Source organism: Vipera berus (assembly GCF_964194415.1).
Source record: "Vipera berus genome assembly, chromosome: Z".
In the NCBI taxonomy this organism is placed as follows: domain Eukaryota; kingdom Metazoa; phylum Chordata; class Lepidosauria; order Squamata; family Viperidae; genus Vipera; species Vipera berus.
The window spans coordinates 116,536,906-116,550,065 of NC_138205.1; the positions used below are offsets into that span (position 1 = coordinate 116,536,906).

The 13,160-nt window shown below is 36.1% G+C and overlaps 1 protein-coding gene across 1 annotated transcript; it reads left to right on the forward strand.

Annotated features, from left to right (window-relative positions):
• Window positions 1-699: 699 nt before the first annotated feature.
• LOC308678347 (gap junction delta-4 protein-like) lies at window positions 700-4,026 on the forward strand (the record flags this gene model as incomplete). The annotated part of the gene is made up of 2 exons (XM_081345476.1): window positions 700-775; window positions 3,209-4,026. 2 exons carry the CDS (start codon window positions 700-702, stop codon window positions 4,024-4,026), a joined length of 894 nt encoding a protein of 297 aa, XP_081201602.1.
• Between the last annotated feature and the right edge of the window lie 9,134 nt (window positions 4,027-13,160).

The window sequence follows — 13,160 nt, forward strand, 5'->3', positions numbered from 1 at the left end:
AAAGTAAATGGCTTGCAACAAAAAGATAATTCCCTTTCCTTCGCAAGGTGCCTCCCTATATCAAATTGGATCACCTCAAATTAATGTCTATCTGGTTTAATAAAATGTGTTGATACACAACGTTGGTTTTTTTTGTCTCAGATACAACAGATAACTGTGACATCTGTTTCCTTGCATAGTGGGAGGAGACAATTTGCTTTCAATGTTTTTTAGGCTGGATGATTTGTTGCTGAGCTTATTCTTCTGAAAGAGAGAGAAAGAGAAAGAGCTACCAGGAAGAGGCTCATCCTCAAAAGTAAAAGAAAGGTGAGCAGATAGACAAACATAAAGCATCTCTGGTTGACCTGTTTGGACTTGCTTCATTTAGGAGAAATTTCTCCTCGTAAGTAATATGACTGCTGAATGTTTAACTTTTATTTTGTTCTTCAATTTTGAGTTTTGTTTTTTTTTGCAGAAGTTTAATTACGGATATGCCTTCAATCTACATTGTTCGCTTGATTTTCAGATTTTAATAAATTCTGCTCCCTGCAAAGAAGAGTTATATTTCCCAAGAAGTCTCATTTATCTGCCAATTTTGCTTATCCTATTTCATTATTCCTCTTAGAATGCAGCTTTGGATTTTTCTTTTTAACGTTTCTTCTCCCTTTTCTCGCTTAGTTGCTGAATTTCATTGTTCCTATAGAAAAAAGAGGTCCAAAAATGAGTTCAACTATGAAATACTGGAACGCATTTGGCTTTTTCTTCATTGTTCTCAATTATAATATGACCATTGTAGGTAAGTATGTAGAAATTTGCATCTTGTATTGGGGTTTTTAATTGTTTTCATTCTGGAAAACTTTATTCACTGTTCTGAGGAAGGAGCTGATTTGAGAACCAGACAAACCACCCTGAAATGAAATTTCTAGGAACAAAACCAATCAGGCATTACATACATTTATCCAAAAATGGGCTCATAAATGATGGTGTAAAAGTGAAGCTGTAAAAAGTTTTGAGCCAAAATTTTATAGCAAAAGAAAATGGGTGAATTAGTCTTGCAGGACAGACTAATATTATTCTGTTATGTAATAATTAGACACAATTGCTTACAAATGAATATGATCAGAACGCTACCTAAGGTAACTTAATCATCAACCATTTTTTTCTGAAATAGTATATAATTAATAGATTTAGTGTTGGCAAGAGCAATGGAAGAAAAAAATTGGAAGACATCAAGCAAAAGGAGGACACATCCATCTTTGTGTCCTTGTCCAGCAGGGATAGCCTTCAAATCAAGCATTGTCCAGCTGGCTTAAAAAATGAGACTGTTTTCATAAGAGCAGTCATTGAAATGTTCAGGTATTGTGACTTCATATATTGTCTGCTTATTTTCTTTCCCTTATCTATTGGCAGACTCATCAGTTTTGGTTTACGTTATTTAGCTTATTTCCCGATTCCATCAATTGGCTTTAATCTATCCCCTTTTAATCTATGATCACTGTAACCTACAGATCATTGTATGTTTAATTTTGAAACTCGTAAAGCACATTGTCAATACTACATTATTCCCAGCATTTATTCCTGAAAATAAAGATTTGCTGGAAAAATATCTATTCAATATTTTTTCAAAATATTGAAAAAACAGATTTTCTGATATTGGAAAAAGTAATTTCATTTACATGTAAAACCTAAGTACATTACATTTATTTTTCAGTTTTTCTCTGTGATTTTTGTCACAAATGACAGGATAGTTAAACAATTAGCGTATCTTTCTTTTATCTCAATTTGTCTCCTTTTCCATATTGTGTGTCCTCCTTTGCCTGTTCAGATATTGGTAACCCTATGTAACGTCCCTAAGACATTACAATATACCATTTGATGTTGAAGAAGAAAAGGGAAAAACTTGGATTTTATGTTCCTATGGGAAACCATGAAAACATACAAACTACGCATGATAAATGTCTTTTGAATTGGGCTTGATTCCTAGCAACTTTATAGACACATCCATGAGGTTTTCTTCATGAAAAACAGAAGGAATCTATTCTTCTGATGTTTGTCTGTTTACTATCCAGTCTAGTTTATAAACCTAGATTTTCCTTTGTGTCTCCCATCCAAATACAAACCCAGTCTAACTGTGCTTAGCTTCTGAGCCCAGAAGATCTGCCAGGCACTGTCAACCCTGGATGTAATTTTTGTTCTTCTTTGATACAAAATTTGAATCCAGGGCAAATGAAATTAATTAATGAAAGATTTTGAAAAGATGAAGGGGAGTACTTGTTCATTCAATGCATACAACTGATGGAACTCATTAGTACAAAATGTATCCAAAATCTGGGTGGTATATACAGAAATGTACTGATATATGAGACATAAATGGATGAGGATAACCAGGTTTATAAACGATTTGAAAACCAAATCCTGTAGGAAAGTAGCTGAAGCCAGTTGAATATGTTCAGTTAGAAAACAGAACAGTAAGTGAAAATATAACATAGCAATGTATTATAGAAGAAATGTATATATAACAATGTATATATTGTTACTCTGATAAACAGGACTAGAACACTAGGTGGAAATGGCAATGAATTTGAGTACAGCTAAATATTAAAAGAAATTCCTTAACAATGTAAGGTTACCTCAGAAGGGTGAGCTTTATTTTCTGGGTGGTATTTGAAGGTGCTAGGCAACTATTTCTCATATTAATTTTAATTTAATTTAATTTATTAATATTTCTATACCGCCCTTCTCCCGAAGGACTCAGGGCGGTGAACAGGGCAAGAATAAAAAGACAGAATTACAAAAGTTAAAAAATAATTTTTATATTATATATTAAATATTAGATCCAACAGCTAACGTGGAAAGCCCCCCCCCCTGTTCAGCAAGCTACCATTTTACTTAAAAGGTTTGAAAACAGGACTATATGTATGTATTGAAGATCAACTTATTTATTGTAATAATTTTATAGACATGTGTATTCCCAAGTGCCCCAAATTTTAATAAAGGCTCAAGTATAATGTTATGCAGGGTGAAATCATGTTTATGAGCATCCTTTGAAATTTGACTATTTATACAGCTTACCAAGGCAATGGATGAGCAGTGTATGTAATCTTCCTATGCATAGGACTAAAGTATGATTACTGTTAGAAACTATTCTCAACCAGGGTAGTCAATGTCCAGGTTTTAGTGACCAATTGGAGTTTTTGATTGATCTTATCTCACCCTCCTTCCTTTCCAGGAAAGATATGGTTAATCTACATGATCTTGATGAGACTGATGGTGATCTTGTTTGGGGCATACCCTGTCTATGAAGATGACTTGGCAGCTCTCGTCTGCAGTACTGAACAGCCAGGATGCTCAAGCATGTGCTATGATGCTTTTATAACAGTCTCTCAAGTTCGGTTCTGGTTCTTTGAGTTTGTGTCTGTCCTGATCCCTATTGCAGTGTTTGTTATCTGTATCCTGCATAGTGTGGTGAAGCAAGTTGTGAAGATCTATTCTTTCCCTTGCACTTATTGCAAACAAACCAAAATATCCACTGTCTTCAGAGGTGCTGAAACAATCTTCAATGACACAGAAAAGAGCAGAATCACTTGTGCGGCCCATGAATTGGCAATCCCTGATTTCTCACGGGGCTATGCAATTCACCTCTTTGTGAGGCTAATGATAGAAGTTGGTTTCAGAATTAGCAGTTATTGTCTGTTTGGTTTCTTTGTTCAGAAATTCTACAGTTGTACTGAGGAACCTTGCCTAGGTAAAATAACCTGCTTTATCCCCAGATCAACTGAAAAATCTGCCATGATTATCTTACTGTGGGTTGTCAGTGGTTTCTCCTTAGCTCTTGGCCTTGTTGACTTGTTTGTGGCTATAAAAATTTGCAGAAATAAGCGGTGTGGAACCAGCACAGCGGAGATATGCAGAAGCCGCCTGCACCAAGAAGCGGGACCGAGCAGAGATTTGTTCAATCTGAGAAGCGTTGTCACTGAGGATGGTAGCAATCTTCCCAAGAAAAGCTACAAAAAGGAACGGCACCCTGCAAAAGATCTCGGTTGTTAAAAGTATTCCTAAGTCTGCACTGAGCTGAGAGAAAACCATGCATGTATTATCCTTTCATTTACAAACCATATAACTTTTCGTACCATTTAACGCTTGCATGTTTGAAAAGGTTCATTCTATAGGAAAAAAAGGACCTAACTCTAACCCTTTCTTCTCTTACACAGTGTTCTTCAACCTAGGCAACTTAAAGAAATGTAAACTTTACATTTCTCCAGCCAGCCAGCCACCCTTCCCCTTCAGACTTTTTTTTTTTTAGAAGATTGCCCCATCCAGTATAGGCAACTGATTTTTGGGAAAGCTCACAGGGATGGAGAGGTAAATAATGAAAGTCTTGATTTCTGAAACCAGCATCATCTCTTGGAGCACCTATATAAACATTTTACTTAGTTAAGATATAGAGTGAGACAGAACAGTCCAAAAACTTTATGATAAAATAAATGCAAAGTTTTAAACAGTTGTCACATAACAATGAGAAAAAAATATGGCATGGTCGATAAGATATACATCAAGTTATATTTTAAAGTAAAATAGGTACAACATATCCTACAGATGGTATATAGTTCCATCAATAATATTTAAGATAAACAGTTTATACAGTAATAAATTTCGGAAGTGCCATGAAACAGAAGGATTCTTTGTGATAGAGATGTAAAAAAACCCGCAAAGTACTGGAAAGATATAATACAATGCAGAAAATTTTGGAATTTAGTTTGAAATGAAACTACTTCTTACTAGTTATAATTTCACAAAAAATTAGAAACTTAATAGTATAATGAGATATATGCTTATAGCAGCAAAAGTAAATTTTGCTTAACATTGGAAGAAATATACAATTCTGACCATATCTGACTAGGAACTTGGAAAACATGCAGCAATGGCAAATAAACCAAATTTAAGCAAGAATGGTTTCCATACATACAATATATCATGCTGCGTGGCAAATACAATCATAGTCTGCATCTAAGGAGGTTTAAAATCAACAGTTTGGTTCATTAGCCACAAAAGAGGGGTTAAAAAACCAGTAGTTCTTTTTCTTTTAATTTCCTCTTTTTAAGATTACTTTTTGATATTTTAATTCTTCTTATATTAATTCCACTTGTCATATTTTTTATTAACATCCACAGTTAAACATGTCTGCATGCATCTATATCTATAACATTAGAACACAGTATTCAATATTCAGATAAAGTTTGAAACCTTTAATGCACAACAGATACTTTGATAAACCTGCAGACAGATTAAGTTGCTTTTTTCACATTTTTTTCTTTTATTAACATGCACACATATATGTATGAATGTGCGTGTGTTTATATCCACATCTATATCTACATATAAAATATTAGAAGATAGACATAATACTCAGCTAAGGTTTATTGCACAATAAATACTTTGATGCAATCTGTGGACAGATTAAATTGCGTTTGCTTATCATATTTTTGTTTTTATTAACAAACACATATATATGTGTATGTATGTGTCTATATCTATATTACATAGAAAACATTACAATAGAGGTTTCAATACTAAGAACTAGTTTAAGGTTAGGAACTTTATTACTCAATAAATACTCTGGTAGGGTTTTTTTGCTTATTGCTATACTCCACTTCATATGAAAAAGTCAAATGATTATATCCTTGTAACATCAGTATCATAAATTGTAATCCATACTGTACAAACTACTTCTTTCTTTTCATTATCTCTAATGCTCAAAGTTATCTAAACAATAGAACATCATTAATACCAATTAATACTATACTAATATCATTGTATCAAGTCAATAGAATGTACTATCATTTACAAAAAAATAATAAAATACTTGCAAAAATATTTGGACTCTCTCTCTCTCTATGGGAAAACAAAAAAGGAGCTGAGTGACCATAGTCGTTTTTTTTTTTTTAGAAAAGTGCATTTCAACCTTGGCAACTTGAATATAGGTGGACTTCATTCCCAAAAGTCTTCAAGGTGTTGTATGAAGAATTGTGGAAGGTGATGTTCACACATCTTTAGGTAGTTAAAATTGAAAAATACTGTCTTAGATTATTGGAGAAGAAGGTATGATCCAGGAGTCATCTCCATGTCACCTGTGTCATTAACTGTCAGCACCTTCAGATGTTTTGTTTAAGAAGAATCCCCCATCAGGTAGAGACATCTGACATCTCACATGAATAACGGAAGTCTTGTCTTCCTTGGGTGATGAAAAGAAAAAGTTTAGGTACATCTATTACGCTTAGCCTGTGATTATGATAGAAATCCAAATGCTTAGACCTCTAAATCAGACAAAAAGCTTTCATGCAGGTATCTTCAAACAATTTTATCTCAAAATAAATAAATAAATATTTTTTTTAAAAAAAAAATTCAGCATTTAAGGGGAATGCAACAAAGACATTACTAATGACTTATCTCTTTTGACATACACATCTGTTCCTGGAGAGATTTGCAGTAGTTGGTTTTGTGCAATTCTGGACTAGTAAAAATTAAAACAGAGGTTTCTGGGCATGATGAAGTCAAAAACTCATAAAAATATTGTTCAGGTTAATTATATAGAATTAATTATAAGTCCATAAATTGATAAGCATTGTGTGAGAGTTTCACCATGGCAAAATAGCTTTTTTACAAAGGGAAATGATATTCTGTCGTTTGCATTCATAAATCATTAAAATATGTGCATATGTGAAATGTGGAATATAAATACTTCAAATATATCTTAATCCTGAAAAAAATTGTCCCACCACAGTTTACATCTTTAAAAGGTAGCCGTTTCTGGGTCTCTCCAAGAATGACCAGGGAAATAAAGGTGCGATTCAGCTGGACTCCATAAGAATTGTGAAAAATTTGGTAAAAAAGGGACAGTTCTCACTGGAGTTTTAAATAATGAACATCTTAATGAATTACTGAGTCATATTCCAATATTCCGCATGCTATTTAGTATGGCTTTATAAATGTAGTACTTAATATTTCAACATTATTTAAACCATATCACTGGAAATCTGTTTCTCATGACAGCTCAGTATCATTTACTTCTGTCATCAGAGTCAACCTGCACAATATTTTTCTTCTCATCTCCATCTTTTATACCCTTAGTTTTAGTTCAGTAAATCTGAGTCCTATTCCATTTCCATATTGCTACTGAGAGGCTGGCGTTAGTCCACAAAAGGGAATGCTGCTCTCTAGAGGATTTGGAAGAGTTTGTGGGTTGAAAAATATGCAGATACAGGAAGGCTGCAGTGCAAGAAACAGTTCAGAATTAACTAAAAGTCAGAATTACTTTGTAATGAGTTTCCATAAGGAAATTTACCAAAGCAACACTCACCACAGCCCTCTCAGTATTTCAGAGAATTTTGCGGTCTGTATGCAAGGATCTTTTCAACATTAAAAGATCCACTGCATTCCTGGTTGCTTCGTTAATATGGGCTGGAAACTTCACAGTGCCTCAATTTTCAGCTGCTTATCCTTTAAAGTTTTAATTGCCATGAAAACTTAAATAGGTATTGCATATCACTGGATCTAGATAGGACAGAGGCATCTGTGGAGTAAGGAACAACCAAAACAATCAAGATGGTGTCTGTGTGATTGCAGTCCTCTCCTTTTGGATCCACATATGGGTTCTTATCATATACATATGCGTTTTGGTTAGCTGGTGACAGCTGTCTTTTTACACACGTACACACACACATGCACACAAATCCACATAGAGGATATTAACGAAACTCAGTATTTTATATGTTTGGCCCTTCAGTTGTTCAGTGTTTGTATTTTTCTGTTTTCCTGAACAAATGGAGTGATTCAGTTAACAACTAAGGCAAGAAAGGCTGTAAAATGGGGCAAAACTTGTAACAACTGCCTTGCTTAGTAACAATAATTTTGGACTCAATTGTGGTTGTAAGTCAAAACTAAGTCAAGTACAAATGGGCTTTGGTTGGGTGGACATAGCTATCTTCTTGAATTCTCTCTCTTTCCCTCCCTTCTTCTCTCTCTCTCTCTCTCTCTCTCTCTCTCTCTCTCTCTCTCTCTCTCTCTCTCTCTCTCTCTCTCTCTCTCTCTCTCTCTCTCTCACACACACACACACACACACACACAAAACACACACAGAATATTAACAAACCTCAGTATTTTATATGCATAGCCCTCCAGTTGTTCAGTGTTTACATTTCCCTGTTTTGCTAAATAACAGAAAAATACAGCAAGAGAAAGCTAGAGTGGTAGAACACATTATGCAATCATACAGTAAGACAGTTGGAAAGGATCTTAGAGGTCTTATAGTCCAACTTCCTGCTCAAGCAGGAGATCTTACACTGTTCTGGATAAATGGCCATCTAGACTCTTATTGATAAGCTCCAGTAAAGGAATATGCACTTCTTCTGGTGATGAGCCATTATTCTCACTATCAAATTAAGAAATTTCTCCTTAATTCTAGGCTGGATCTGTCCTTAATAATCTTCAGTTTGTTTGTTTTTATCCTGTCCTCAGGTACTTTGGAGAATAGAATAGAATAGAGCTGGAAGGGACCTTGGAGGTCTTCTAGTCCAGCCCCCTGCTCAAGCAGGAGAACTTATACAATGGTGGGATTGAAATATGTGAACAACCGGTTCTCTTCACTTCCGGAAGTCCATCCTGGGCCTGGGCAACAAAAATTTAGCTACTGGTTCTGCCAAAGTGGTGCGAACCAGCTGAATCCCAACACTGAATCTATACCATCTCAGACAAGTGACTGTTTAGCCTCTTCTTTAAAATCTCCAGTGATGGAGGGCCCATGGTTTCTGGAGGCAAGCTGTTCCACCGGTTAATTGTCCTCAGTGTTAGGACGTTTCTCCTTAATTCCAGGTTGCTTCTCTCTTTGGTCAGTTTCCAACCGTTGTTTCTTGTCCTGCCCCCTGGTGCTTTGGTGTGGCAGCCCCTCAAATAATGGAACACTGCTATCATGTCTCCCCTATTTCTTCTTTTCTTTAGACTAGCCAAACCCAAATTCTGCAGTCATTCTTTGTATGTTTTAGTCTCCAGGCCTTTGATCATCTTAGTTGCTCTTCTCTGAATTTTTTCCAAACTCTCAACATCTTTTTTGTGATATGGTGACCAAAATTGGCTGCAGTATTCAGGTGTGATCTTACTAGGGTTTTATAAAGCGGTACTAATACTTGATCTTGATTTTATGCCTTTATTTATACAACCCAGGATAGTATTAGCTTTTTTGGCTGCTGCTGCACACTGCTAGCTCATAGTCAAGTGATCATCCTCTAGGACTTCAAGGTCTCTTTCACAGTTACTGTTTTTAAGCCAGGTCTTGCCCAATCTGTACTTGTACCTTGATTTTTCCTGCCTAAATGTAAAACTTTGCTTTTCTCCACATTAAAACTAATTTTGTTGGATAGGGCCCATGTTCAAGTTTGTCAAGATCTTTTTGGATCCTTAGTTGGTCTTTTGGGGTGTTGCTTACTCCTGCCAGTTTGGTGTCAACTGCAAATTTGATAAGTTCCCCTTCAATTCGCTCATCTAAGTCATTGATGAAGATATTGATGAGTACTGGGCCTAGGATAGAACCTTGAGGTACCACTGCTTACTTCTCTCCTTATGGATGTAGTATTGTTGAGGACTACTTGTTGAGTTTGGTTTGCCAGCCAGCTACAGAGCCATCTGGTGGCAATGTTGTCTATTTCACCTTTTTCTAGTTTACCAAGGAGTAGGTTGTGATCTACTTTATCAAATGCCTTACTGAAGTCTAAGTATACTGTGTGCACAGTATTTCGCTGGTCTATTAGTTTAGTCATTTTGTCAAAGAATGAAATAAGATTGATTTGGCATGATTTGTTTTTAACAAACCCATGACTTCCGGTGGCAATGCCGTGCCGATGGCGGCTTTTCTTTGGCTGCCCGTCCTGAGGCTTTGTTAGAACCGCGGGGACGGTGACAATTAGCTGTTCCACGGCTCATAAACTTCCCCCTCGGGAGAAGAGGGGGAGGTGAGCTTTCCTCGGGTAGAGGTAGAGCTCCCCGAGACCTCCCAGAAACATCTGGGAGTCGGAGGGTGAGAGCTCCCATGGAGCCTGAGGCTTTCTCCGAGTCCAGATCCTTTGCTCCGAATTGCAGGGGCGAAGCCAGATGCTGCATCCACATCTGCGGATTATAGTGCTTTGTGATTGATCTTAAAGCAGACAGAGCTGATCAGGAGGAGGCAAATTTGCAAGTATTTAAAACTTTAACTCAGGGTGCATTAATCTTCTCCACACCTTAATTTGACTTTGAAAGAGAAAAGATGGCGCCGAAATGTTTTTCTTGGGTTTTTTTTGAAAGAATAAAGTGTGAAGATTTTGCTAAAGTTTAAACAACATATTGGATTTTTGTGTATTTCAGAGTTTTTAAAATTTTTAAAGATTTCTTTTCTTTCTTTTTGGACTTTATTTTTATCCTGAAGTGCAGAGGGAAAGTGAAAGTAATAAGAGAAAGTGAATTGTAACAAACGGGGAAATGGCTTCAAGATGGCAGGCAGTTCCTGTTGTTTCTAAAAGTTTAATTTCTTCTCCTGTAACACAGCCTGCAATGCAATCCACTTCAAAGCCCAGATCCCCTCCACCTTCTCCTCCAGCATTTACACTTAAAGATTTGCAGGATGCTTTGAAGCTTTAAGTACAACAAACAGCCCAACAAATAAAGGAGGAGATGGCTGATCTTCTTGAGGGTAAAAATAGAGAGATGAGAGAAGACATATTGCTTGCACTTCAAGGGCTGGCTGCACATATTGAATGCTTAGATGACCGTGTGGATGAGGTTGTGGAAAACAGTGAAAAATTAGAAAGTAGAATTGCTAAAGCTGAAAATAAAATTGATAGAACTGAGGATAAGGTGATTATCTCACAATATAGAGACATGGAATTTGCTCTGAGAATAAGGGGATTGAAAGAAAACCCACGAGAGGATTTGCAAGAGCAGGTGATTAAAGCTATAGCTCCCATTTTGGGATGGGATCCTAAGGAGTTATCAAAGGAGGTGGATAAAATTTTCAGGGTTAATTCTTGGATTGCGAGGCAGAAAAATTTACCTAGAGATGTGGTGATTTACTTTTCTAAGAGGTCACTTTGAAATGCAACCATTCAGGCCTTTTATCAACAGAGATTTCAAATTGCAGGTCAAGATATTATAATTTTGAAAGAAATACCTCCTAAAATCTTGAGAAAAAGGAAGGATTTTGGTTTTTGGTCTGATGAGCTTAAAAATCAACAAATTCAGTTCAGATGGGAGATACTTATTGGAATAGTGGTAAACTATGCAGGGACACGATACCAACTTAATACGATTGCAAAGGCAAAAGATTTTTATACTTATGTCCTGAAAGCAGGTTCACCACCATCTCCACAATTTAAGAGAACAGAAGAAAGTTTGGAAAATAAACAACAAGCTGAAAGTGCAACATCACAGTTTGTTGGAGAGGTACAGCTGGCTGAATCTACTGAACAGATTTTGGCATTAAAGGGTGATCCAAAAGAACAGAGAATGACGCGTGCTGTGCATAAATGTAAAGAAAATTAGTGCAGGTTCGCATCCCACCAGGCTGAAGGTTGACTCAGCCTTCCATCCTTCCGAGGTAGGGAAAATGAGGACCCAGATTGTTGGGGGCAATAAGCTGACTTTGTAATAATGCCGCTTGGGGTGTGTGTGAAAGCCCTAACAAGCAGGCATATACATAGAATGAAGGCTACTGCTAAGCTTGTAAGCCGCCCTGAGTCTTCGGAGAAGGGCGGGATATAAATGTAATAAAAATAAAAATAAAATAAAATAAATAAAAGGAGCAACTGAAACAGAAGATAGATTCTGGGCCTATGATACAAGGCCCTGCTACTACGGAGCTGGTGGGAGGGGCGCGACTGAAGAGACCAACTGTGGATCTTCAGGCAGTGTTCCAGAGGCTTCAGGTCACTATGAATGGTGATAAAGCTCCTGACATGGAATGTTAATGGCCTGAACTCACCACAAAAAAGAAAGAAAGTATTTCACTCCTTGAAGCAACATAAAAATATTGTCTACAAGAAACTCATATTTGTGCAAAAGATCAAAAGTATTTAATTAATTCCCAGTTGGGATTACATTTTACAGCATCTGCCCCAGATAAAAAGAGTGGGGTGGTTATCTATTTAAGAAGAGACTTATCGCCTAGATTAATTGAGTCTGATCTACAGGGAAGATATGTTATTATTGAATTAGTGTTACAAGGCAAGAAAATTCTTATTATTGGATTATATGCTCCTAATCAACAGCAAGGAAAGTTTTTATAAGTTTTTACATGACAAACTAACTCAATTGGATTACAAATCTGTTATTTTGATGGGTGATTGGAACGGTGTTTTGGATTCATGCAAGGACAAGAAGGGATCTTTTAAAAATTCTCCTAACCATTCTAGATTGCCTAAAGCTTTTTTTGATTTGAAAGATGACTTGGAATTAAGAGATACTTGGCGGGAGCAGAATTTGGAGGACAGAGATTTTACTTTTTTCTCGGACAGGCATCAATCGTTTTCTAGAATTGATTTTTTTTAATTACTGGTGATCTTATTTCCAGGGTCAAGAATGTCAAGATTTTTCCTAGGACATTGTCGGATCATAGTCCTGTATGGATGGAGTTGTTTAGGGAAGACGGGATCAGAAGATCTTGGAGATTGAATGAAAACTTATTCAGATATGGTGTGCTCTCAGAGAAACGTAGAGATTATTTGAAAGAATTTTTTGTTTTGAATATGCATAAAGGTACACCGATTGAAATGGTGTGGGATGCTAGTAAAGCTTATATGAGGGTTTTTTTGATTTATATGAATAATGGTCATAGGTATAAGCAGATGCAAAAATGTAAAGAATTGGAAGAAGAGATTAAATTGAAGGAGAAAGCTTTTATTTTGAATCCATCAGACAAGAGACTGAGGATTTCAATAAATTTGTTGAAAGAGCAATTTAATATGTTGATGGCAGATCAGGTTGCAACTAACTTGAGCTATGCGAAACATAATACTTTTTATAATGCAAATAAGCCTGGTAGGTGGCTAGCTTATCAATTAAGGAAAAAACAGAAGTTACGTATCATAGAGAAAATAGAATACAAGGGTAAAGAAATATATCAACAAAATTTGATTAAAAAGGGTTTTTTAGATTTTTAT